This window comes from Plecotus auritus, assembly GCF_963455305.1.
Source record: "Plecotus auritus genome assembly, chromosome: 4".
In the NCBI taxonomy this organism is placed as follows: Eukaryota; Metazoa; Chordata; class Mammalia; order Chiroptera; family Vespertilionidae; genus Plecotus; species Plecotus auritus.
The window spans coordinates 166,292,248-166,319,825 of NC_137775.1; the positions used below are offsets into that span (position 1 = coordinate 166,292,248).

The 27,578-nt window shown below is 40.5% G+C and overlaps 1 protein-coding gene across 7 annotated transcripts in view; it reads left to right on the forward strand.

The window, feature by feature from the left end:
- DYNC1I1 (dynein cytoplasmic 1 intermediate chain 1) overlaps positions 1-27,578 on the forward strand; it is a 283,693-nt gene that overhangs the window by 159,946 nt on the left and 96,169 nt on the right. For all 7 annotated transcript variants that reach the window (XM_080666152.1, XM_080666150.1, XM_080666151.1 and 4 more), the window contains 4 exons: positions 5,689-5,778; positions 11,915-12,077; positions 14,108-14,207; positions 22,292-22,417. In XM_080666152.1, coding sequence (XP_080522278.1) covers positions 5,689-5,778; positions 11,915-12,077; positions 14,108-14,207; positions 22,292-22,417 — 479 coding nt within the window. The remainder of the gene's footprint in view (positions 1-5,688; positions 5,779-11,914; positions 12,078-14,107; positions 14,208-22,291; positions 22,418-27,578) is intronic.

Consider the following 27,578-nt stretch of genomic DNA (forward strand, 5'->3'; position numbering starts at 1 on the left):
AAAGAAAAATACACTCTCTTTGCTGAGCAAGGCAAACATATCAGTATGCAGAGAAACAAACCAGTCTCTTGTGTTATTTCCTTAACAAATCCACTGAAACTCTTACTTTGCGTCTTTGAAAGACTGATAGACAAAGAGTTCTGTGGCCACTACAAACTAATGCCTACAACTGTTTATAACCAATTTAAAATGGCAGGCACTGTTTTAAAAATTTGTTTCTCTCTTATTCACAGTATCTCATTATGGGACTTTGTACATATTATAAACACAATAGATATTTGTTAGTTTTTTTTTTAAAAAAAAAACTCATCAAACACATATTCTCTGGGGAAGGATTTTCTATTTAAAGAATTAGATAACCTAACATATTAGATAAACTCGAACATTGTTATCACAAACCAAGCCCTTTCTATGGCCAAGCCCTTATAGAATAATACTAGAGGCCCGGTGCATGAAATTCGTGCACTGGGGGAGGGGGGGGGGTGTCCCTCAGCCCAGCCTGCACCCTCTCCAATCTGGGACCCCTCAGAGGATGTCCAACTGCCGGTTTAGGCCTGATCCCTGTGGGCCTAAACTGGCAGTTGAATATTCCTCTCACAATCCGGGACTGCTGACTCCCAACCGCTCGCCTGCCTGCCAGCCTGATCAGCACCTAACCACTCCCCTGCCAACCTGATCGATGCCTAACTGCTCCCCTGCTGTCCCGGTCACCCCTAACTGCCCTCCCCTGCCGGCCCGATTGTCCCCAACTGCCCTCCCCTGCCAGCCATCTTGTGGCGGTCATCTTTGACCACATGGGGGTGGCCATCTTGTGTGACGGTATGAGGGTCAATTTGCAAATTACCTCTTTATAATATAGGATTTTTCCAATAAATTCTATGAGACACTTGCTGTCATGATGCTGCTTTTTGACTCTTTCAGGAATTAGTGTTTAAAACAAAAGCCCTTATATCTGTGAATGGTGAAAACTTGATACTATTTAAGCTGACTAATTCAAGTCATTTGATGAAACTGGCTTCATTTCAAGAACTAGAAGATGTGAATGTAGAGACCACATGGTTCCGATAAAAGCACAACCCCATAGTGAATGGAACTGATAATAAATTAATGTAGAATTTGACCCATCTCACCAATTGGTAAATGAGATGGAATACTTTGTTATTGGTTTTACTGCCTCAAGATCTTCACTCGGCTCACTCCCTTAACTCCTTGAATGTTTTACTCAAATGTCACCTCACTGTGGCTTTTCCTGACCAGTCCATTTTAAATCTCTGCTCTCCCTCCTCTTCCCTGCATGCCCCACCCCCTTTCCAGCTTTCTAGTCCCCCCAGCACTTACCTGATACAATGCATGTTTTGTTTATTGGTTTGAGGTTTCTTTTTAGCAACTCGAATAGAAGCTCCTTGAGCACAGAGATTTTTGTCTGTCTTGTTCTTTGTCATATTCCCAGCACCGGGTACATACTACTGGTAAGTGCTCAATAAATCTTCTTGACATATAAGCTAAGGCACCACCAGTTTGAAGGTTTCTGGGTACGAGTATTCCCAACTCTCTTGATGGCTTAATAAAGGATTATTATCCCCACTCAGCAAAGGAGGAAGCAGGGCCTCGGAGAGTTTCTCTGAATTGTGTAACATCAAGAGGCTAGCAAGTGGTAGACCCCAGCCTCGAACTCAGATCAGTTACTTCTCTTGACATCCTGCTCCCTCCCAGGTTGTGAGTCTGTCTGACCAGAGGAATTTGTAGTAAGGATGGTTGGCTGGTCGGGTCTCAGGGCAGTGGGTTCTGAAATGAAAACGGGAGCAGAATTTGGATGCGGCATGTATATTCTTGAATAATAAAACCACCCATCGCATAGCTCTCCAGGATGTGAAACCTAACTCCTCCTCGGCACAGCCTTATGTGGAAGAGCAGTCCATGTTGAAGCCATGCGATGTCTACCTCCACGAACCCCTCCTTGTACTTCAACTGAATATCGTACCTGCTTGTACTTTAGGCCTTTCTCTTCCTCGGCATTTCTGTTTCATGTTGTGCTGTGGGCAGGGGGACGACAGCATGTGTAATGGCTTGACATGATTTGGAGGTTTTTTTGGTATTTTTTGGTAGGGGGTGGGCCATGACTGTCTCCTCATCTATAAAATTAGCCTAATGGTACCAAGTTCTGATAAATGAGTATGCATGTAAAGCATTCATCACGGCCATAGGTATTATTATTCTGTATCTCCTGTATCTCTTCTACTAGGGCATAGATCACAGACTTAAGGCACTCGCCTGGCATTTTCATTTGCTAGGGCTGCTGGAACAAAGTACCAGAAACTGGGTGGCTTAAACAGCAGAAGCTTCTGTCTCACAGTTGTGGATGCTAGAATTCTGAGACCAAGGTGTTGGCAGAGTTGGTTCCTGCTGAGTCTCTGAGGAAGAAACTTTTCCATGACTCTTCCCTGGTTTCTGGCAGTTTGCTGGCAATCTTTGGTGTTCCTTGGCCTGTGGAAGCATCACTCCAATCTTTGCCTTCATCTTCCCAGGGCATTCTCCCTGTGTGTGAGTCTTTGTCTAAACCTCCCCTTTTCATGGGGATAGTAGGTGCCCACTTTACTTCTGTATGGCTTCATTTTAATTAATTATATCTGCAACAACCTTATTTCTAGTATGATCACATTCTGAGCTGTTGGGGTTAGGTCTTCAACATATGAATTTGGGGGTGCCCAGTTCAACACATAACAACATGGGCCTTAACCACCTTTGTTTGTTGGCGTTGCTGGCATTTAGTAAGCTTCAGGGTGTTGCTGCTGAATCCATTGCATTTTCTGAAAATGCCTCTAGAATGTTTAGAAATGGGGCCATTTTTCTTAGCAAATCAGTGTCCTTTGGAAAATTGCCTCCCCATCCAAGGTTTTGCAGAAGAGGACACTCCCCTCCAGCCAGTGCCTCACCAGGCTTTGTGTTAGGTCTTTGGATCATGAAGATTCAACATGTGTTGGCGAATGTTTTATTCAGGAATTTCCAAGCAGGTTTGCAGTGGGTAGATAGCAGTAATATCTTTATGTAGGGGTAAGGTCTTAGAAGCATTATTAACATTATAAAGATTTATTTATCTAAAAATCTGTGTTCTTTTCAAAATTTCAGTGCAACTTTTTATCTCATCAGTATGTATTAATAAATGTATTATTAATAAATGACAGTTTTCCTTAAAAGTGTTTTACATTCTCTTCTGATATGTATATACTAGAGGCCTGGTGCATGAAATCCATGCACTGGTGTGTGGGGTGGGGTCCCTCAGCCCAGCCTGCCCCCTCTCACAGTCCAAGAGCCCTCAGGGGATGTCCTACTGATGGCTTAGGTGGGGAGCGGGCCTAAGCTGCAGTCTGGCCTCTCTCTGCAGGAGGCAACCTGACTGATCAGGGGAATGCGCCACCCCTGTCACCCCACTGCTGCTGCCGCTGCCAGCCACTGTAGCTGCCAAGGTGTTTTCATCAACACGGACTTCAGTCCCTTCACCATGAAAAAATGACAACTTTCTTTAGGCATTTTCAAGATGTCTGTTTCATAGGATATGACATTTCTTTCTTTTTTTTATCCTCACCTGAGGATATTTTTCCATTGATTTTTAGAGAGCATTGGAGAGGGAAAGACAGAGAGAAACATCAATGTGAGAGGGACACTTTGATTGGTTGCCTCCTGCATGAGCCTGACTTGGGCCCTGGCCAGAGAGGAGCCTGCAACCTAGGTACAAGCCCTTGACCAGAATCGAACCTGGACCCTGTGGTCAGCAGGCCGAGGCTCTATCCACTGAGCCAAACCAACTAGGGCAGGATATGACATTTCTTAGACCCTCCAGCAGCGGACCTTCATTTTTTACTCCAGGAATGAGGTGGAAAAACCCTAGATCACCTTCTTGGATTCTTATTAGGCAGGTTACCAAGAACACTGTGAGTGGCGTACCGGGAGCTTAGCCAATGAGTGGTCAGAAAAGGTGTTTCCTCTGCAGCTCACGCGCAGAGGCAGGACTGCCGGTGAGGGCCTTCACTCAGCCGTGGCGGCTGCGAACAGGTCCCCTCCCTTCTCCCCTCCTGGCCTGCACTCGGCCGCGGAGGCTGCAGGCAGGCCTGCCCTCTCCTCTCTGGGCCTGCCCTTGGCCATGGCGGCTTGGGCAGGCCCCTCTGTCTCTGTCTCTGTCTCCGTCTCCACTCCAGGCCTCACCTGCGTGCAGCCTCCTCCTGACCAGTCGTGACTGTTACGGCATCCCGGCTAATTTGCATATTACCCCCCCCCCTCTCTCTCTCTCTCTCTCTCTCTCTCTCTCTCTCTATATATATATATATATATATATATATATATATATATATATATATATGGTGTGGTTATAAAGTAATGAGGTTGATGACACAACCTATACACATGTGTATAGAGTAATATATTTTAATGAAAATTCCCACTTAAAAATTCAATTGTCTAAATTGCACTGCTATACTTTATATATCCATATTTTAAAAATTGATATTCCTTACAAATCACTTGCTTAATATAGTGGGAACTTTTGGAGTTACTTTTCGGGCTATCCATACTTATTTATTTGGACATTTAAGTATGCATTTATAGGGCATTCTCTAATTGTTTGGTGCTGAAGTTTTGAGTTGATATGTCTTGGGATTTATTGTGATGGAAATGGAACTATATATAGAGCTTGAGATCTTATAGAAGGTTTGTAAATATTTGTTGAATGAATGAATATATGAATGAATGTATGGGGGAAGGAAATGAAGTCATTTATTTTAAACTCCATTTGAACCAACAAAATCAGTAACTTTCAGTGAATATAATACTTAGGAGTGAGCGTAATATATTAAAAACTGTGAAAGCAAGTTTTAGTCCTTTGGATCATTTTATTTTTATAAGTTGGATTTTCTTGTGACATTTGGACTCTCCCCTACATCGTGACTGATGATTCCAAGAGGCCTACAATGAAAGGGGCCTCTGAGACAGGCAGGTTGAGAGCAGAGAGAGAGTGAGCACACATTTGCATAGGGCAGGAAGGGCACTATAACATCTGGCAGTGGTAGCCTCCTGGGTCCATTTGTTAGTGCTCATTAAATTCACATTAATGCATGAGCTGCTCTGGATGTGTAAATGCCATGTGGGTTGGTTGCTTTCTCAGAGGCCAATGGCAATGACTTTTGGGGGCCCTACCCCTGGTGGTTTACTTGCCAATGGCATTTGACCTGGGGTCAGACCTGTATTTAACCCTTTCCTGTAGGTCAAAAACAAATTAATTTGGTGAGAATTAAATTGGAAATGAGTCGTCTGTACAGCAGGTGTCCCCTGTGGAGAATGTGCCCCAGGTGGAAACATTTTAAGATCTGTTTTGGGGCCATCTCTGAAGAAGCTTCAGAGGTCAGAGAGGCAATTCCAAGACATCCCATGTGGTGAGGGCCTGGAGATGGAGGTAGCAGGTGCTGACTCAGGGCGGCTTTCTCAACAACTTGGGGGACTTTCAAAGAGGCTCCTTTTGGAGATAATTTATTTATATATTCATGAACATATATCTTGGGCATTCATTGTGGACTGATTCACTTAGAAGTTGCCCTAAATGATTGGAACTTTACCCTTTGCCCCTACCTCCCACCATCAACCAAAGGCTTTGATTTGAAGGAACAATAATAGTGCATTTCTCTCTTTCTTTTTTTCTAGAGGATGAAGATGATGAGGAAATGGTGGAACCTAAAATTGGCCACGATTCAGACCTGGAAAATCAAGATAAAAAACAGGAAGTGAAGGAAGGTATGGTGTGGGAGATAAATTGTGTCATTAAGGGACTCTAGAGGTAAGTAAAAATTAAATGTACATCCCCTGTGTGGGAAGGTTTTCTATGATTGTTCAACACATTACATTTAGCAGCATGAACTTCAATCTCCAAAGCAAGAGTCATTTTTTATTTTGACTGATAGAGGCAAATAGAGTGCAAACGATCCACAATTTCAGCAACAAATCCAGTCATGATTTCAGTAAAATTATTACTGAATAATGAGAAAATAAGACATTTGTTATCAATTGTTGTGCTATCTAGAAGCTTTATTGTATATTCCCAATGATAACATAACAAGAAAGCAAAACAACAACAACACACAAACAAACAAGAAAACTAAAGCAAAAGAGAAAATGGTTATGGGATGTAAAGTACAGCATAGGGAATATAGTCAATAATATTGTAATAACTATGTATGGTGTCAGATGAGTACTATACCTATGGGGCGATCACTTTCTGAAGGCATAGAAATGTCTAATCAGTACACCCAAAACTAATATAATATTGTATGTCATCTGTAATTGAAATTTTTAAAAATTACAACAAAGAAAAAGAAAGAGGAAGACAATACTACAGGTGCTGTTTCCCTAAAAATTATCTCTTCGAGGTTCTCAGCCCTGCAGATAAAAGAGAACTCTGAAATTGTCATTCTTATTGACCAATGAGTGTCTGTGAGAACAGAGTGTGGATTTAAAAGATCCTTCCATATTTCCTACTGAATGCCCACAATATAGGTCAACATAACTCTAATTAGAAGCCCATTTGACTTAACGTTTTAAAGACACCTGTGGCTCTGGCACAATGTGTGTCACATGGTTGTCACTGGGGATGTTTGAGGGGAAGGGTACATACTGATCACGTGTACTCACTTCAGTCTGCTCAGGCACTGAGGTTGGTTACGGTCAAGTTCTGGGGCACAATGGAGGGCAAGGAGTGGATTCATCTTTAATAGTGGCATCCACAGAAGGGACAAAAGTTACTTTTCTTGAGAGATTCTAAATTGAAGAGATTTCACATTCAAACTTCTAAGAACATATTTTTTTAAAGCTGGTAAATAAAATATCATTGACACAGGTGTAGCATGAGACAAAATAAATCAGAATTTATTAAGATACCCTCTTCTTGCTTTTGCAAAATGCCCTTAAGATATACTGGGGGATAAGGAGATGGGGCATGTTTTGCGTGTCTTGGCACAGATCACCCCCCCTCCATCCCCATCCCCACACCTCAACCTCCAAATTGTCTACTCTGGCAAAACATTGCAACCACCTTCTTCACTTCTGAGTAGAAACACCCTCTAATTTCAACTGTTACTGATGCTTCATGGAATTGATTAAAGTCCTGTTAAAAGTCAGGAAGACGTTTGCAATACATTTTCTATTACTGCTGCGCGGTGCGCTTTATTCTCTATTAATGGCTTTTCTGCAAATTAGCACATAATGGGTTAAAAGCATGTTTATGATGGCATCAAACTCTCTCTCTCTCTGTGTTTTTTTTTTCAAAGCAAGACAGTATTTTGCAAACTTTTGAAAGAATCTCTAGCAGATATAATCGTGGCGCCATTCACACGGCTGCATGGTAGTTAGGGCTGTGTCAGCACTTCCATTATGAACCCTGAGTTTCAGGGATTTATTACTCAGCCATAAAAATTTGCTCTGGGCTGAAACTTGACATACATGGTTTCAAACCAGTGAACACATTTTTGAGAAATCTGGCCTGTTTTGAAGTTAAAAAAAAAAAAAAAGTGGCGAGGGGAGATGGGAAAATAATCAGCGTTCACTAGCTTTTGACATTTTTGCCCATGTGACATCAAAATGCATTAAACAGTAAAGAAATATGGGTTTAATGTATGATTGTTTTTCACAACAGAGTAGAGAAAAACAGCAGGTATGTTTTAGCTTTTAGTCAAAATGTAGGGAATTTGTATATGGGAGTGTCTTTGTGTCTTCAGGTTTGGAGGTTTGAAACAACAGCATCGGAAACCTCACTCCTATAAATGCATGTCAGCTCCTAAACCTCACATAACATCCATGGAGGATGCCCTCTCTATTCGTCTGGTTTGGTTTGCTTGTTTATGAACTGATTTCACTGTAAAATTCTCATAAGAGCCATGCTCCTATTTAACCTGATTTTAAATATAAGCTTTGTGGGGTTTTATTTATTTACTTTGTGTCTTTTAAATATATTCTTGAAAAACATTAAAAGATGTTATTTTTATATTGAAATTTAAAACTACATCATAGAAACAAGGCAAGACAAGTAGATATTTTAAAAATAATTTTTAACCAAAAAAAAAGATATTGTAAAAAAACTCAATAGAATCGTGAAATTCATGATGAATTTTACATTTTTACAGAGAAAAAAATCCCAAGAACCCAAGAAACCAAAAGATACACTATATAATAAATAAATTAAAAAGAAACTGAAAAATACACCTTAAGGCTGATAAGAAAACTCAAGAAAATAGGTTAAACTAATCATGAAAGACATAAAGTATTTTCATATGTAAAACCAAGATAAATTAACATTTCTACAATAAGTAGAATATAAAGTAAACCCTGAAATAAAATTTATACTAGATTTTAATTTTGCAGGACATGAATTCACAGAATTAGGCAGCCATCTAAACTTGGAATTTCATGAATGCAACATGTATTTTCATACTTGTTATTCAAGCTAAATATAACTTCAGGTAAATTTTGCAAGTTTGAAATCCATCATGTCATTTGGAGCACATGTAAGTCAAATTCACATATTCTGCTTTTTACAAAGAATCTTTTTTTTAAGGTCACTTTAAATGCAAAAATTATTGTTAGCTCTTGGCAGAAATAATAAGCATTTTGTTGCAAAAACAAAACACAAACCTGCTATAATATTTCTTATAAGAAAATAAAACATTATAATGCCCATATTTTGCTCTGATATGCCTTATTAAATTAATCCTGCCCTTTTCATGCAGTGAACGTGTTAAAAAATTGACTAAGTCCAGTGATAGGGAAAAGCTGCAGAAACAGATATTTCAGAGGGGACTTGGGGATTATCCTGGGGTAAAACTATTCTGATTCTAATTGTTTATGCTTGTAATTTGAACCTTCTGGATTCTATTAATCAACCATATTTCTTTCATAAAATATGATGTCTTGAGAGGTTTCATCTCTGAATACAGCTTTTGAGTATGGTTCTTGGATGCTCCATTATATTTTCATTACATTGTAACAACATTTACCAATTTAAAGACTTTTAAGTATGGGAGGTTTGGGGGTTTTTTCAAAAATACCTGTGGTCCTACTTAACTCCTAAGTTGAATATTGTTTACGATGTTAAAAACTACTTGTCTGCACATGCATCTTATTATTTTGTGCTAACAAATCTTGTCATTTGATCCCTGTTAGACATCAAAGCTTAATATAAGATATATCCTTTGTTTTGCTCCAGTAGCAATTTAATTTTAAGCCAAATACTGTATTGTCAAATATAATATCTGAAGAGGCTACTGCTTCACCTACCTGAACTTGGCCTTTGCAAATACACTTTGATCAGCCATTTATGTTTCTCTTAGAGAGAAGTTGTATGCCTTGAAAGATGAGATCAAAGTGACAATAAGCTACAGGGGAGAAAATATTACAGAAAATTACACAGATACTATTTTTTAGTCAAGGTAATGGACCTGTAAGGAAAGATACAGGTGTAATAGAAGAAGCTGAAAAAGAGAAACAGAGAATAGAAAAGGGTTTTTTTCAGTATTATAAAAATGGAATAAAGGGGAAAATTTCTTTCTCTGCCTAATTTCAAGGGTGCCTCGGTCATCCATCAACAGTGACTAAGGCTAAACAAGGCTATTAAAATAAGACATTTTTCTTGGTCCTATAGTACCCTTGTTTAGTGAAGTTTATTTATTTATGTAACAGTACTAACCAAAATAAAATAACCCTTACATTTTGTAGGGTTATTTATTTATTTTGCCTAGTTACATTGAGTAGTTTTACTGTTTTCTTGAACTTACATACGGGTGAAAAATTCAAATTCATACTAATATATAGGAGTTTTAAGAAGTAGACTACTAAATTGCTATCTAAAGGGTAATGATTAAATACTTAACTATTTGCCCAGTGTATTTATCTTTAACCCTTAAACCAGACTTAGTGTTTAGGTATCATGGCCTCCTTTGCCCAGAGACCTTTAACTGCTTGAAGATTTGAAGCTAACGTATGGCACCGGAAATGTTGATTTTGTAGAGTTCTTGTTATGGTCCTTTCACCAATTCTCAGGCCGGTGTCTGGCAGATCTGCTCAGCAGAAGTTGATGGGGGTTCTTGGAGAGTCCCAACAGACACTGGCATCTTTCGGGTTCTGGAGACTTCAGCAGCAAAGAAATGTTTCTAACTATATTTAAAAACTATGGGATTGGCTGTTTTTGGAGATCTTCTGCTGGAGTGGATTTATCATTTTTTTTTGTTGTAATGTTACCTGGAGAGCATTTTTCAAGGTGTGAACCAACTATACCAGTATCATGCTAGTTTCTTGTACAAGGACAGATTTTGGAGTCCATCCCTCTGGACCTCCTGCATTGTGGTCTGGGGCAGGAAAGGGGTGGTGGGGAGGGGAGAGGCATTATGAACCTGAAAAGTTTGTGATCCACTCCATGGTTCTGCAGAAGAGCTTTGGACAGTTCCCATTTCTCAGAACAGTGGCTTTGAGATACCATGAATAGAAGCAAGTAATGTTTACATAAAACATTATGCTCCAGCCCTGGCCAGTTTGGCTCAGTGGATAGAGCGTTGGCCTGTGAACTCAAGGGTCCCAGGTTTGATTCCGGTCAAGGGCATGTACCTTGGTTGCGGGCACATCCCCAGTGGGGGTTGTGCAGGAGGCAGCTGATTGATGTTTCTCTCTCATCAATGTTTCTAACTTGCTCTCCCTCTTCCTTCCTCTCTGTAAAAAAATCAATAAAATATATTTAAAAAAACCACACACATTATGCTCCAGGTCTGCACCTGAAAGAGTTCTCTGACCATGTGGCCAAATGGACATTGGTCCTGGTTATACGGGGATGGTGGTAGAAGTGTTTGGAAAAGCCAGTGGGTGTGTGATTCCACCAGGAACCCACCTGTAATTGTAATGCACTACCCCTTCCGTAGCTTAAACTTCAGGCACTTCTGGTGCCACAGAAAGAGCCATCCATCAAACGTGGACTGAAGGCTCTGTGCCCAGAGTTGAATGGGGTTCCTGAAGAACCACAAAGACTCAGCTGACAGTTTCTGCCCTTGAGGGTTTCTCAGTCTGGGAGAGTTCCTAATCCTTTATCGGTTTATGTAAACCCTGCTACTGAAGAAACAGTTTATGTAACTTAATTGTGACTCTGAAGAGAACTTTCTTTCAGATACCATGACACATTGCTGTTTTTTTCATCTTCTTTGCCTCATTTTTTCCATCTTCAGGATTCGTGATCAGCTTAACCATGCTAGAAAAGTGAGGCATATAAGCGATTGTAAGGTGTCTTACAGAAGCATTTATTTGTTCCATGTGTTTGTGTACAAACAGAAGATATTTGGGATGAAAGCAGGTTTGGAAGGACATGTCAGGCTTTGAGTGGAATGTATATAGCAATCAGTCAGCCTTATCAGCTCACCATCTAAAATAAAATGAATTTACCCAGAGAAAGAGGACAGGTGCTATCTGGATCATAGCATAGGTAGTTCTTAATTATTTAATATGTGCAGCTTTACAGTAGTCTCTAATATACATAGTTTCAGATTTCTCTAATATTCATTATTTCAGCTTTTTTTTTTTCAGTTTAGTTCTAAAGACAATAATGTTATTCAAAACTGATTGCTTAGAACCCACCAATCTATTTTCATTAGTAAAATTTTTCAGCTCTTCCAAACAGTAAGCAGGCCAGATATGAAATCTTTTTGTAAAATTGGCAGTGAAGACATCTTCAAAAAACGTTCTGTGTGAATGTGGGAGTAATTTAGACTGGCTATTTACAAGGGCTTATCTCGCTGTGTCTTATCATTCCTTTGATAAGCAGTCTCTTTCACGAGTTGGATTCCTCTTGAGATGTTTTAATTGTCCTTTTTTTTCTTTCCTAACGCTCTTTTTTACATAAAAGCCCCTCCAAGGGAGCTGACAGAAGAAGAGAAACAGCAGATCCTTCATTCAGAGGAATTTCTCATCTTTTTTGATCGGACCATCCGGGTCATTGAAAGAGCGCTGGCCGAAGACTCAGACATCTTCTTTGACTATAGTGGCCGCGAGTTAGAGGAAAAAGATGGGTTAGTTTCTTGCGTGCATTAAAAAAAAAAAATACAGTAATAAGTTAGCTGTTGATTCTAAATTCATGTGTGTGTCACAGTTGCAAATCCCGAATCTAACAAATCAGAGAAGGATGAAATTCCAGGGTTGATCTTGCTAAACAGCTTTGACTAAGGGCTTTGGTTATACCTCTGGCTTAGAGTTTCCCTGTAATTATCATGTGCTTCCGTAAAATGCTTTTGAACTTGATATCTGGGGATCGGGCCAGGTGATAGAGACTGGCAGAGTCATATGTACCTCGTCCTCTGACAAAACACCCTTATAAGCAGCAGAAGGAGATTTATGTTATATCCACTAGATCTATTTTTTATGTCTAAGCAAACAGGAAACTGAAGAAAATAAACATGAGATAGACCTTAACTGATGTGGGAGACAGTGAACAGAAACTAGAAATGTTTTTCTCTTTAGACACCATAAGATTCTGTGTCTTTGCCTTTTAAGAAACACATATGCAGGGATATATTTACAGATAAAACATACAAAAAAAGTAATCAATAAAAGCAAATGGCCCCAAATGACTTTGTGACTGCAACCTACACATTGTAACAGGCAGTGGCTGGTAACCATCATCATGGGGATAATAAAGAGGCACTTTATAAGCTTCGTAAGAAATAGAAATAGCTGTGTTTTAGTCGCCAATTTCTTTATGCCAAGAACAATATGAAAAGGTGAGATCACCTGCCTTTTTCATGAGACCTGAGTTTTTTTACTATTTCTAAAATTCAAATACATTCTCAAAGGACAGCCTATCATCATTGAAGAAACTGAGAGGAATACAGCAGAGGCTCCAAACACAGTTTCAAAAGGGAGTTCTGAAATGTCCTAAACAGTTAGAGATAATAGTGTTTTGAATATACATGTTGTGAGATGTTTGTTTTCTTTTTAAAAGCCCACTCTGTGGCTCAGTGTATGTTTCTAGGTGCTATTTCCTTTTCTGGGTGTCTGGCCCGCTGTTATTCTGGCTTCCTGACAGTTACTTGGGTGCATATACCTCTTGCCTGAGTTTGCAAGGGTGGAGATACAGAAGGGTTAACAGGAGAGAAAAAAACACACACACACAAAAAAAAAAAAAAAAAAAAACACACACACACACACACAAAAAAAAAACTCAAAATAAGTCAGCTGATTAGAGCCTAAGAAAATAATCTGAAACCAGGTCACCCAGTACAAGTGATGCAGTATGCAAGCCAATGGAATGAAGCAAATGAACAGAAAAAAAAGGTGAGTGTGGAGAAATTCTTGAATCAAAGCCCAAGAAATGTAGGCAGTTTTTTATGCACATCCAAAAGCTGCTGGCAGAGAATAAGCATGACTCAATTTAAACACTCAGTCGATGGAGCAAATGCATGACCAGAGAAGTGCTCTTGAGAGGAGGTTTGGTGGCCAGCTGAGCATCAGCCAAGTAAACACTGGCCCGAGTGTAATTATCCCAGACCCCGATGCTGTTTTAGTCTATGTGTAGCATCTCATACACTTGGTGCACCCCCCACTCTCCAGCATGTCTGTCTCATGGTGGAACTTGCCACTTGCTATTGAGCAGGGAGGCAACCACTGCAGCTAATCAGAAATTACTGCTAAAGAGAAACATGCACTTCATCTCTGGTCTAAGGCCAGATAAGGGGGCACTGATCTCAAAGAATCTCCAAGTGTGTGTGCTCCCTTGACAACAGGGACATTTCTAGTAAACTCTGCTGTAGGATAGAACTTACTGAGAGGAGGAGACTCCTTTAGCACTGGTCAAGATGAGAACCTGAAACAAATTTGACATTCATACCAGGCTTGGGACATCATGTGGAAACCTTTTCTGGGCCAGGTTAGAGAGAGCTTTTCATAGTTAATTAGTGAACAGACTTTGTTATATGAATGGATGCTTTGGCTTCAGGGAGTATTGTGTACCATGCTTTTCCATTTCATTCTTTCAGCATTAGCAAAAGAGATAAAGCCCCATTCTGAAGCATCATATTTATCTTTGATATTTAAACCCTCCTAGGGATGTTCAGGCTGGAGCCAACCTTTCTTTCAATCGTCAGTTCTATGATGAGCATTGGTCCAAGCACCGAGTAGTCACCTGTATGGACTGGTCTCTCCAGGTAAGAATTATTGCTGAGATGGGACAAACTGAGCTTGTGTTCTCGTGGCATTTGTAATAAAATTTAAAAAAAGAGCGATTTGTCCACTACTTTGGATATGCTCATTACTACAATTTTTTCTATGCCTGTTGGGTGTCTTTCTTATTTTCCTGAGATTTCAGTTTCAATTTTGCACTCTGTTATCCATTTATATTGAGTACTTACTATGTGCCAGGTACCCGACAGGGACCTGACCATTCTGTCTATGAAGCTGCTCTTATTAAGGCTGCCAATGGTTTCCTATTTGTCAAATCCTGTGGCTTTTGTTAAGCATTCCTTGGCCCCAACATTCCAGTTTAGTTGGCTTTCCCATTCTTCTAAAACAATATCCTTCCACAGAGTTCCACACACTATTCTCCTCTGGTTCTCAGACTTTTCTAAGGAGTCTTTTTCTCCTCCACCCTTGTGGTCCTCATGGCCATGCCCTCACTGTTCTTCCTGGCATGGTCTCCATGGGAGATTTCTTCCACCACTGTGGATTCAACCACCACGAGGGCAGCCTGCTTATATCTACCACCTAATATCCCTCCTCAATTCCACTTCACACACCAGATAGATGCACTCAGGTGCCCCACAGAATCTCAAACATATCATTAAGTCATTATTTCCACATATTACAAATCTTTTTTTTTTTTTTTTTTGCCACTACCTTCTCTCTATGTTAAAGCCATATCCAAGGGCCAAAGCAGAACTTTCATCATTAACATTAGCAACTTCTCCTTTATCTTCCAGACCCCATTAGTCACCAAAACCATCTATTTCTCTAATCATATATCCCTCACCTTACAACTGTAGTATTGCTAACCTTCTATATCTATGCTTGTCTTCTGAACATCAAGTCAAATATAATTTGAACAATGCAGGGATAAGGATACCACCCCCCCCCCCACACACACACACATACAGTAAAAAATCTGCATATAACTTTCCAATTGTCCCCTGTTATCTGTGGGTGATTGGTTTCAGGACCAACTCTTCCCTTCCCTCCACAGATACCAAAATCTATGGATGCTCAAGTCCCTTCTATAAAACAGTGTAGAACAATGTCAGCCCTCCACATCCATGGATTCCCAACCGTGGATTCAAAAGCCAGGTATACGGAGGGGCGAATACATATTTATTGAAAAAATTCAGCATATAAGTGGAACAGTGTAGTTCAAACCATGTTGTTCAAGGTTCAACTGTAATCTCTCTAAAGTTCAAATCTGATCACTCTACCCCCTAGATTAAAAATCCCTATTATCAATAAGAAAAAAGTCTAAACCAGCCGTGGGCAAACTATGGCCCGCGGGCCGAATCCGGCCAGTTCGGCTGTTCTATCCGGCCCGCGGAGCCGAAAGAGAGGAGGGTTCCCTTGCTCTCCCCTCCGCTCCTTTACTTTGAATTTATATTAGTTCACACAAACACTCCATCCATGCTTTTGTTCCGGCCCTCTGGTCCAGTTTAAGAACCCATTGTGGCCCTCGAGTCAAAAAGTTTGCCCACCCCTGGTCTAAACTCATTAGTGTGGCATTCGGAGTGGAAGAAGGCAAATTAACCAAAAGCCAGTTTGCTGATTGGCCAACTCAACTAGTTGACAGCTTATCCAGTGCTGAGCAGTGAGGTTATGTGGGCACAGCCTGGTTGTGGTCCAGGCAGAATTTGAACCCAGATGGTCTGAGCCCTGAGCCCATGTTTTCAATGACCATGTTGTCTCCTTCCTGCAATAACAATGACATAATAGCAGTGAGGAGAATAGGAATGCTGAGTCTTGGCCATTTATGTCCAGCACCATTTCTGCTTCCTTGTAGTCTGCTTTTATTAGGAAGAATAATCATGGCTAGCTTTTAGTTTGTGTTTCTTACATGCTAAGCGCTGTGCCAGCTGCTCGGATGGCATTATCCTATTTCACCCTCATAACTTCACATGAGGTGGCCACTGTTGCTCATTCCATTTTATAGCTGAGGACATCGAAGCTCAGAGAAACTAAGTATTTGCTAAGTCACTCAGCTAGGCTGTGGTAGAGCAGGGATTTGAACCCAAGCCTTTCAGTACATTAGGGCATATGCTCTTCACCACTGCCTCCCACAAATGGCAACAAATCTGGTACCAAGAGAGGTTATAAGTGCTAAATGATATGGGGCAGGTAGCAAGTGTTTCAGAGTGCAGTGGAGTTTGGTATCTGTTTCTGGTCAGACAAGGCTTCTCAGAAGACTGGGATTTCAGACAAATGGAGGGGAGCAGAGGGTGTTCTAGGCAGAGCAGTTAAACAGATGGTGTGAAGAGCTCCATTTAATCATGCTGGAGAACTGAAGGGGAGAGTAATCCCCCACAACCGGACTGTCATCAGCCACCGAGTGGGTGAGTGTTCTCTCCTCTTGAGTCTCCTTTTACATCCAAACAGCAGAGCAGGCATGTCATGATGGAGCAGAGACTAATACAAGCAGGGATTGCCCGGCCGCATCCCGCTGCTGTGTGGGTGGTCTGTGAGTGCACTCGGGTGTGTGCACAGAAATCAGATCCAAGCCTAAGGAAACACTTAGCTCGGCTTGTCCACTTGTTCAGAGTCTGGAAATTACACAGGAATCTTATCTGACACAATCCTCAAAGGCAATGTGTACTTGTCCCTGGGTCGGCTGACAGTACTCCCAGAGGAATGGCAGGGCCAGCTCCTTCTTGCTCATGGATGGATTTGCTTCCATGCAGGATTCTGTGTGATGCTTTTTGTTTTAGGAAGTGAACCTGTAAAGGGCAGAAACTCTACCATGAAGAGACCATGTTTATTTTTCCTCCTTTTTGTGTAAGCTGTTCACCTACGCTATGAGGCAGAGGTTTGCAATTCTGAAAAATGTACTTTATAAGGAGCACGAGAAAAAGGTTTAGAATCCTCAGCTCCTACATGATAACACTTCTGTGGGGTTCAAAGGACCATATTTATATGCGTATGGGATGAAGAGACTTCCTGAATGGATCTAGATGCAACCCAGTGATATTAACAAAGAAGGACAGAAGCACACCCTTACGCCCTAGTAGGGACACATGCACTAGGATGATTGATTACCTGAGTGGAACAAAATGGAAAAGGGGGAGGAAAAAAAGAAAACACTACAGTAAGTCCTCACTTAACATCATAAGTAGGTTCTGTGACTTTAAACAAAATGACATAGAATGAAACCAATTTCACCATGAGCTAATTGATATAAACAAGAGTTCAATTCCTAAGGCATCTCGTCAATGTTTTAACAGCAAACCAATGTTACTCGAGGATCTACTGTATGAGGTTTCTGTATAGCTTTGTTTTGATCTCCCAAGATTCTTAAACAAGAACACTCTAAGTTTGCAATATTTGCAAAATATCCACCACAAGTAATTTCCTGGAAGAAATGTGAGCACTTGGAGAATTACATCAACTTTGTCATTCATTGGATATTGTGTAGTAGAGAAGGTCAATAATACTACACACATAGCATGTGACAGACTGGTACAAAACCAGACTCATGGTCTTACTCCCACTATATTGTACTCCTCTCACATGTAAATTGCATTCTCCAATCTTTCAGTCATCATGATACAAACTCAAGTAATTTTGGACAGTATTTTTAGTTGCCAAATCAAATTTACAATAGCAAGAAAACTCCCACTGACACCAATTCAAATCTGCTAACATATGGATTTGACACCCACTTTATGCTGTGCCCTCTACTTCTTGCTTGTTTTGGAAATAGCATTTCTAACTGGTCTTCCTACCCCAAGTTTCTACATTGTTGAGTCATTATAAGTATTCTTTCAAGATTAACACTTGTAAAGATTACTTATATGCTCTCAATATCACCTTGGGCATGTTGCCTGACTTCTCTTGGCTTAAGATTCCTCATTCATAAAATGATGGTAATAATACTTAGCTTACATGCTTATTGTGACTATTGAATGAGTTAATATATTTAAAGCACTTACAATTTTTTAAAATGTTTAGTACATAAAAAGTACTCAATAAATGTGACAGTGGGGAGAGTATTAGTAGCACAAGTATAAATAGTTGCAACGTATGACTCCTACCACCCCCAGAGTAAAGTCTAAAATGATTAGCCTACACTCAGTAACTTCTATGAGAATGCCCTGAAATATTTCCAACCTTTCTTCTGCCTTACCTCTTCGTACATCTTGGCTCACTGCCAAATGCTACCTTCTGAGGTCTCCTGAACCTATTCTTCTACACTTTTGGCTAGCTTAAGCAAAAGGGAATTTATTGGAGAGCCACTCGGGTACTTATGGGATCCATGGAAAATATAAAGAACTGGGAGTCAAGAAGAGTAGAAATCTGGGCAGCTTGGGGGACCTCAACAATAAAATGCTATCATAACCTAACTCACTTGCCAGCCCACAGGTTTTGTGTCTCTGTTCAAAATTTAAAATGGCCAGCTAAGAGAATGTGATTGGCCCATTGGATGTCAGCCCTGCAATGAATGGATTGTCCCTGGGAAGTTAGACAGCTGTTTACTGAGGTAATCTCCAGACATGGGAGCATCACTGAGCCAGCTGACACCCAAGAGAAATATCCTGTACCCATATTGGTACCCTTGTCCATTCTGTCCTCTCCCTTTTCTCCTGATAACCTACCCATTTAACAAAGCCCAACTCTCATTTCTTTTTAGAAATCCTTTTCAATTTTTCTCCCTGCAACATCCCAACTAAAGTGGTTATTTTGTCCTTTGTACTTGTTTATGTTCCTATCTTAGCACATATCATGTTCTGCTTTTATGTTTGTACTAGAGGCCTGGTGCACAAAATTCCTGCATGGGTAGGGTCCATAGGCCTGGCCAGCAGTCAGGGCCAATAGTGGCCTTCCGCCTGCCAGCCAGGGCTTTCCTTCATTCTGCGCCGCCCCCTGGTGGTCAGCGCATGTCATAGCAAGCGATAGGTCTCCTGGTAGAACTCACCTGGGGGACAATTTGCATATTAGGCATATATATATATATATATATATATATATATATATATATATATATAATAGTTACACGTGCATGTGTCTCACTTCCCTCTACTTAGCAGAGAGTTCCTGTAGAGCAAAGCCTGTTGTTGTTACATTCTTCTCCCACATTTTAGCTGGCACGGTGCCTTACAAATGCATAGGAGGCACTTGATGCAGGCTACAATGGACTAGAAGCCAAACAGACTTTAAATAGGGTTCTCACTTCTTCACCTATTAGCATCATAACTGGGAACAAGTCCCTCACAGGGACTCTCAGCTTCTCCATCTGTAGAAATAAGAAAACCATTGCTAGTTTAGATTGCAAGGACCAAATGAGTTAATCACCCAGCTCAGTGTCTGGCGCATAATGGGCACTTAAAACATGTTATTTCCTTTCTCTCTAATAAAAGTCAGACTTTATTTCTCTATAAGAGCAAACAGCTTGAGAGCAGATCTGGTCCTTTCCAGGTAAGAATTCTCCTAGGTTAAATATTAAATAATCCAGCCTCATTAGTAATCACAAACTTCATACTTGTTCGCATTCTCTTTAAACTCATACTTTTAACATTTAAGGTTTAAATAATTGTTCAGAAATTTACTTTTTATTGGAGAATAACAAATTTGACTAGTCATGTTCAAAGAAATAACAGAAAAAGGCATGCTAGAAGAGATTTTTGAATTTGTAAAAGTTCACATGCAATAAGAGTTAAAGTAGTATCTTTAGGACTTATGATCCCAATTATAGAAATTACACCAAAGTCATTTCACTGGTATTTTACTAAAGCTCTCCCTGTTTTCTAAAGGGCTTTTAAACCCAAATAATTTAAAATATTTTTAATGGAAAAAAGAAAAACTACAAGTGGGAGCCGACGATGAAACCCAGATGTGAAGCTATGGGATATAATTCAAGACACGTCTGGCTGCTCATTGACCACTCTGATAGTGGTGGTGTTGATGTTTATAGAGTTGCCTTTTTACATGCGACATACTTAAACTTCAGCTGGACAGTCTGGAGACTTCTGTGTTTATCTAGATGTTAGTGTCTTTGAATGGGCCTTTGATTTAGCCACTGAGGAGTGTTTTCTGATAAAGAGTGATTACGTCCAATGATGGCCGCATACATGTATTGTAGGCTCGTACTTCCTCTGCGTCAACCAGCAAGTTGTTGCTCTGTGTAGTTTTCTTAAATTGAGGGAGCTTAAAGAATGAATAAAGCCACAGGGAAGACTTAGGTTTAATTATTGTAGATAGAAAAATGTTGATGTTCAAATTTATAAGGATCATCTATTTTTAAATATATACACCACATAGTGAAATATAGGGGAAAAATTAAATGATCTCTGAGCAAAGGGTGATAGGATCTGTTATAACCCTAATATAATTGCATATGTAATGATACAATTTTTAATGTGGCTGCCTTATGGAAATCCCAGGTAGGAGTGGCCTTTTCATGAAATGTTGTACCTCCCACGAGATCCACCCCTCAGTTTGTTTATTAACACACAGCACAGAGATATCATAGTGTGAAGAGGTCTTTCTATTCACTGTGGAGTCCTAATGGTTTTACTGGTTGTGTTTCCTGCACTTATGCTTTTAATTGTTGGAATTATTTTATAACAAGGGATTAAATATAAAGTCTTTCCACTGAGCACAGTTATTGAAATTTTTAAAAAGCATCTGTAAATCCATAGGTTTTGGCACAAGTTTAGCATGTGGTAGGAGTTGCTAGGCCCTAAACTCAGAGGTCAATAAAAACTGATCTCTGCACTCAGAGTGCTTGCAACCTTGTAAGAGACAGAGATAGGGGAAAACCATAATACAATTTGACAAGTGCATTAATAGGGGCGGGGGAGACACACACACATAATGCTCAAGGAGACAATGTGAGGCAAGAGGAGGTGGTACATGGTTAGTTGGGATTGTCTGGAGGACTAGATGCCTGCATTGAGTCTTAAAGAGTGAGTTAATGATGTCTACCACACAGAAGAGGCATTCCAATGAGAGTAGCAGACTCATAGGTACAGAGGCCATACCTGTGAGCCCAAGGTTGGGTCGTGGAGTGTGAGGAGGGTAAAAGGAGGGAGAATTGTAAGAGATTAAGCAGAGGAGTTAGAAAATGACAGAAGGATCCTATATGACCTGCATTTTATCTTAAAAGTAATAATGAGCCTTTATAGTATTTTAAACAGAGGAGTGCCTTAGCAGATGTCTGTTGTAAAGTCATATTGACAAAGTAGGTGAGGGTAGGGTCTGGAGAGTCTGGAAGCAGGGGGCCAGTTAGGAAGCTGTTGCCTTCATTCAGATAAGAAATTAGTTTAGGAGGCTCTCACCTTAAGGATGGGAAGAAAACATGCATTTGAAAGGTATTGAGGAAGTAGTGAAATAGTACATGGGGTTGAGAAAGAGGAAGCAGTGGAAATGAATATGGAGTGTCCAGGCTGGGAAACTAGGCAAATGTTAGTGAAAGGCACCAAAAGAGAGAACATTGAAAAGGCAGTAGGTTTTATGGAAGGCAACGAGCTCAGTTGTCTATGGGTGACATCTGATGTGTCTGTGGGCAGCCCTGAGAAATCCCCAGTAGGCAGTCAGATATAAGGATCTGCATCTAGGAGGGAAATCAAGCCTAAAGGTATAGATTTGAACACTGCCAGCATATTAATGCTTGTTAAAACCATTGGAGTAGATGAGGTCGCCCAGGGAAAACGTGTATACAGAGACAAAAGAAAAATAGGGCATAAATGCTTCCTTGGAACACAGATAACAGATGGAGAACCTGTAGGAACTAAGAAGAGTGGGCAGGAAGAAAATCAGGAGAGAAATATGTAATGGAAGCCAACACAGGAGAAAGGAGGGATTAGCCCACATGCCAGCTAATACAGAAAGGTCCAGCAATGTGTGCAGTTTGGTAGTTATTGGCGACTATGACAAGCACATGTTGGCGGCAGAAACCAGATTGCAATAAGTTTTAAGTATGCCACAGCTTAAAATGAAAGTGACATTTAAAGTACGTAGTATAGCATGTGTCTGTAGAAATTAAGAAAGTTTTCTTTGTGTTGTCATCTTGGCCTAATTCAGTCTTGTGACCTTTTCCGCTCAGTACCCCGAGCTGATGGTCGCTTCCTACAACAACAATGAAGATGCTCCCCATGAACCAGATGGAGTGGCCTTGGTTTGGAACATGAAGTTCAAGAAAACCACACCAGAGTACGTCTTCCACTGTCAGGTAGGAATCAGCACAGTAAAAATAACTTACATCTCCTACTAGACCAAATATAGTTCCTGCTGCCTTTCATCTGTCTTATGTGGAGAGGAGGAACTGAGTTTAAAAATGGAATTGTTGACAGTTTTGGAAAATTTCCCCACAGTAACCTAATGTTTGGGAAAGTGGCAACCCTCTCCAAACAGTTAGGAAGCCTGGTTGGGGACTGTGTGTCATTTTCTTTCTATTTAAAACCGCCCCCATGGAGATGAGTTTATAAAGACCTCACACTTATGAAGAAATCCTGGTGTACCACTTCCTCTGCTCAGCAGCAGCATATGCTTGCCCACCCACATGGACATCCGCAGAGCACTACCATTTCAAGCTCCCTCCTTTCTCTGAAATGCAGCTCAATGGGGTTTTGCCAATTTTAAGTTGAGGGGCGCCATCTTGCTTGCAGATAATAATATTTTTGTAGCCAGTTTAAGGGAATACCCATCATGAATCTTTCCTGACTTGTTGAGAAATATAGATGCTGTTTCCAGTTTGCAAGTGCAGAGAGCATTCCAAATAGTTTTGGGTAGTTTACTCCTTATGTCTGCTGACACATTTGTCTTCTCGTCCATTCAACACAATACAGGCTGAAATTACGCTACACTTGTGAACATTCAGCTTTGCTCCGTTGCCATGACTCTGCCTAAATAATAGGCCTCTGTAGTGGCCCAGGCACCAAAACCTTTATTAATGCTCCTATCCTGTGATTATGCACAGGAAAATGCAAAACAAACGTTCCAGCTCAAAGTTCAGTTCCTCAAATATTACAATTCAGATGTACTGAGTGGCAGTTTAATCTAAATACAAATACATCAGTTGAAGAGGGTGGGTAAACCTGTTGATATTTGGAAGTTTGGTGCCATTATCTATCTCAGAGCTGAGTATGTTTTTGAGCTGAAATGTGTTTAGACTTTAGAATATTATCAGATATAATTTGGGGAATGGGGGCTGCTGGAATGAAAGGCCCAGCCCAACTTGATTGAGTAGCCTCTGACCCAGGCCATGTTTTTCTAATTTGCTATCTTAAAACAACAAGAATTCTAGGTCTGCATAGTAAATAGCCTTTTTTTTTTTTTTTTTGAACCTTTGAAATAAGAACAGTTTTTCTTTCTTTGTTTCTTTTATAAGATTATCAAATTTGTCAGTGTGTTATGCTCTTTGGGTAAACATAGAAGCACAAAATCTTAATTTTGCTCAATTTTAAGAAGTTTGTTGAATTACCAGGAAAATACTAAAAGGCTTATGGGGTAAGCAGAAGCACATTTTTTAAAAACCAGTGCCATTTAAATTATTTTGATATTACATAAAGCATATCTTGAATATTAAAAAAAAGAAGTAATAATATATTGTTTTAGTTGATGTACATGCTGTTTATCAAAATTTATATTAACTGACTATTGGTAGCCTGTGGCAAAAACAATTTGATAATATGGTTAACATTCACAACATTGCATAGTAAACAGGCCAGTAGGAGCATAATAATGCTGAGTTAAGAACCATTTTCAAAGGTCTTCGGAATTAACTGGAATTTTAAAATTACCTGTTTTATTGCACAATTGTAATACCAATATTGATTGAAAAGAGCATCTTCTCTTTTCTTTTGTGGTATCTTTGGAATTATTTACTAACGCTCTCACCAACGTGCATTTAATTTTATTTTTAGTTTTCCCATTAAATGATCAAATGTATGTATTTTAGAAGAAAATACATTCTTGATTTCAAAAACGAAAACAAAAACAAAAAAAACAAAGTCAGAAGTACTGTGAGTGTCCTAACAACATATGCTGACTAAAATATCTCTGTGTCCCCCAAATTCCTACTACTATGTTCATTTCATCTGGTGACCAGAAGCAGATGGAGCTCTCAACTCTACTTAGTATTCTCAATAGAAGAAAAGTGAGAATTCTAAAACTTTTAAACTTTGGGTTGATTAAGTGACATGTGCAAGAGACCATGAGGACTCTGAGAGTCTAGGTACCAAATAAAAGCTACTCAATCTAACACATGTTTAAATAAACTGAAAATCATGATTGTGCTACTCAGACATGATAAGTAGGCACATAAACGACCCTTATTACTCATGAAAAATACATTTAGAAAATCTTATGAAAATCTAAATAGCTGAATACCACTATAGTACCTTGCTTCTGTGATTAAATTATCTTAAACTGGTCTAACTGCAGGGGGCAGAATGTATCACCAGCTTTGGGAAAGTGCAAAGGGAAAGAGTTTTGGTCCCTCTAAGGGAGGAAGTGTATATACAACCTAAGTAATTCAGAAGCCCTTCTAGGGACCCCTGGTGGTTTGAATATGCAGTTATAGTTGGAAACCAATGGCATGTAGAGGAGAGAAGAAGAAGGGGGATGACAAGGTGACAAAAGTGGTTGGCTTCTTTATTTAAGAGGGAGTTCTTGCCCCACAATTCCCTGCTGCTCTTTGGCCCAAACTAGAGTGGCAATTCTTGCCTTTATTACTCTGTGATGATCTCCTACTGTATCCTATTTGAGAAATTTCCTAACCAACTCCCCTGTTCTTTCCCATCTTGTCCCACTTGCCCCTCCACACACATACACTCTTACATTTCCTATAGCTCATTCATTGCTGGGATCTGCTCTGGGGGTGGATGGTCAGAAGACCCAGAGCTGTTTTTCCAAGACCACATTCAATATGACATAGGGACAATGGGCATTGGAGAGTTTGCGAGTACAATTACTTTTGGAATAGTGACACACCTTGCTATCATTGATACCCATGAAGTTAAGATAAAAGCCAGTAAATATCAATGGTTATCAGAAGAAAACAAAGTGCAATAATACTGAGTATGCCTGAGCTGATGGGAGACCAAACTAGGTATAACTTAAGCAGTCAGGAAAGTTATAGATAAATTAGTGGATGGAAGTTAGATGGAGGGAAAAAATAATAAGGGGAATAATAAGGGCAGTTTGGTGACCATGCACTGATCTGTAATAACTAAATGAGCATAACTGCATTTGTCTGTATTTTACATTTTGCCAGCACTTCTCCCTTCGTGATCTCATTGATTCTTACAACCAGAAAAGATTATTCTTCTTTCCTAGTTGAGAGACTTTGCACTGTAGAGGCTCTCAGCTAGTGAGCAGTAGAACCAGGCCTGCACTCACCGATGGGGCAGCATGGGCCTTGATAGCAAAGGCTGTGCAGTTCATTCAAAGTGTGTCTCCAGCAGCCTGCCACTTATAAGGTGTTGGTTAGACATGGTCCCAAAGGTTGATACTGCAAAGAGAAGGTAGACCTCAAGAGGTTGACCAGCAACCACTGGGAGAGGCCTCACCTCATGTACGGGCAACTGCTGGATTGGCTCAGTCCTTGGTAGCCCAGCAGCCTGGCATCACTGGCCTGGAGCAAAGCATCAACTACACCCTGGGCCTAGAATAGTCAGGCAGCAGAGCTTAGCTGGGACATCAGGGCACTCTCCTTCCTGTCCTTCAAGACTCCTGTGTAGGAAAGGCTCAAAGGGGCACGTGGGCCACTCAGGACCCCTTAGGCTGTGTCTGGGCTGGGGAGGGACATGACGGTGAGCCAGCCAGTGGGGCTGCCAGCAGTGGGGGCTTTTTAAAAGAAAACAATTTTAATGAATATATATAAAAATCTTAAAAAATTAAAGCTGCCAGTCTAGAAATAAAATCAGCAAATTGGAGACCTCAATTGCCAAGCCCGTCTCAGTTACAAGATGCATTTCTTATTAACTGATGAATGGTAACAACTTCTTCCAAACCTAAAGGGGAACTTGGAGAGCCCACAGAATTAAAATATATATAAGGAAAACCTAACCCCTCACTGACCTATGGTTTTCTCCTGTATCCTTTCTGATCTTTGGTAAAGCTTACTAGTACATACAACACCTGGGCTCCTTTTGACATTGACTCACTGAAGTCAGGTGGCTTGTGCTTCCACATTGTCCTGTGATATGGCAATAATTTCATGTAGACAGTTCACTTAGTAGGGAAGCAGACTATGAACAGGGAGGGAGAAGCAACAGGTGCCTGGCGGTGATTGCACTTTCATCATTTTTTTTATTAAATATATTTTATTGATTTTTCACAGAGAGGAAGGGAGAGGGAGAGGGATAGAGAGTTAGAAACATTGATGAGAGAGAAACATTGATTCAGCTGCCTCCTGCACACTCCCTACTAGGGATGTACCCGCAACCAAGGTACATGCCCTTGACTGGAATCGAACCTGGGACCCTTCAGTCCACAGGCCAAAGCTCTATCCACTGATCCAAACCATTCAGGACCTTTTATCATTTTTTTTAATCCTCACCTGAGGATATTTTTCCATGGATTTTTAGAGAGAATGGAAGAGAGGGGGAAAAGACAGTTAGAGAAATATCAATGTGAGAGAAACACATCCATTGGTTGCCTCCTGCACGAGCCCCGACCAGGGCCCGAGCCAAGGAATAGCCTGCAACTGAGGTACATGCCCTTGACCAGAATCGAACCGGGACCTTGGGTCCATAGGCTGACGCTCTATTCACTGAGCCAAACTGGCTAGGGCTACTTTTATCATCTATATATATAAAAGCCAAGTGACTGGAACAACAGAACGACTGGAACAACCGGAAGGACCGCTCACTATGACGTGCACTGCAGCAGCCAACTGGCCTGATCAGGGCCCTGATCGGCACCCCCACCCCGATAGGGGGCAGGGCTGGCCGGCCAACCTCCTGCGGCCCCTCCCCCTGGTCGGCCCAGCCCCCAATCGCACCCCCATTGGGGCTGGCCGGCCAGACCCCACCTGTGCACTAATTCATGCACCAGGCCTCTACTTTTTGAATAATCACATTAGCTATCCATTTCTTGATCTCTGTGCATTCTTCATATTTTTCATAAGTTTATAATTGGCCGGTTTTGCTCACTGAATAGAGCATCCACCCGTGGACTGAAGGGTCTTGGGTTTGATTCCCAATCAAGAGAACATATCTTGGTTGTAGACTCGATTCCTGTGACCAATCAATATTTCTCTCTCACATTGATGTTTCTCTCTGTGTGTCTCTCCTCCTCCTTTCCACTATCTGGAAAAATCAATGGAAAAATATCCTCGGGTGAGGATTAACAACAATAACAAAAAAAACAACTGTATAATTGCAAAC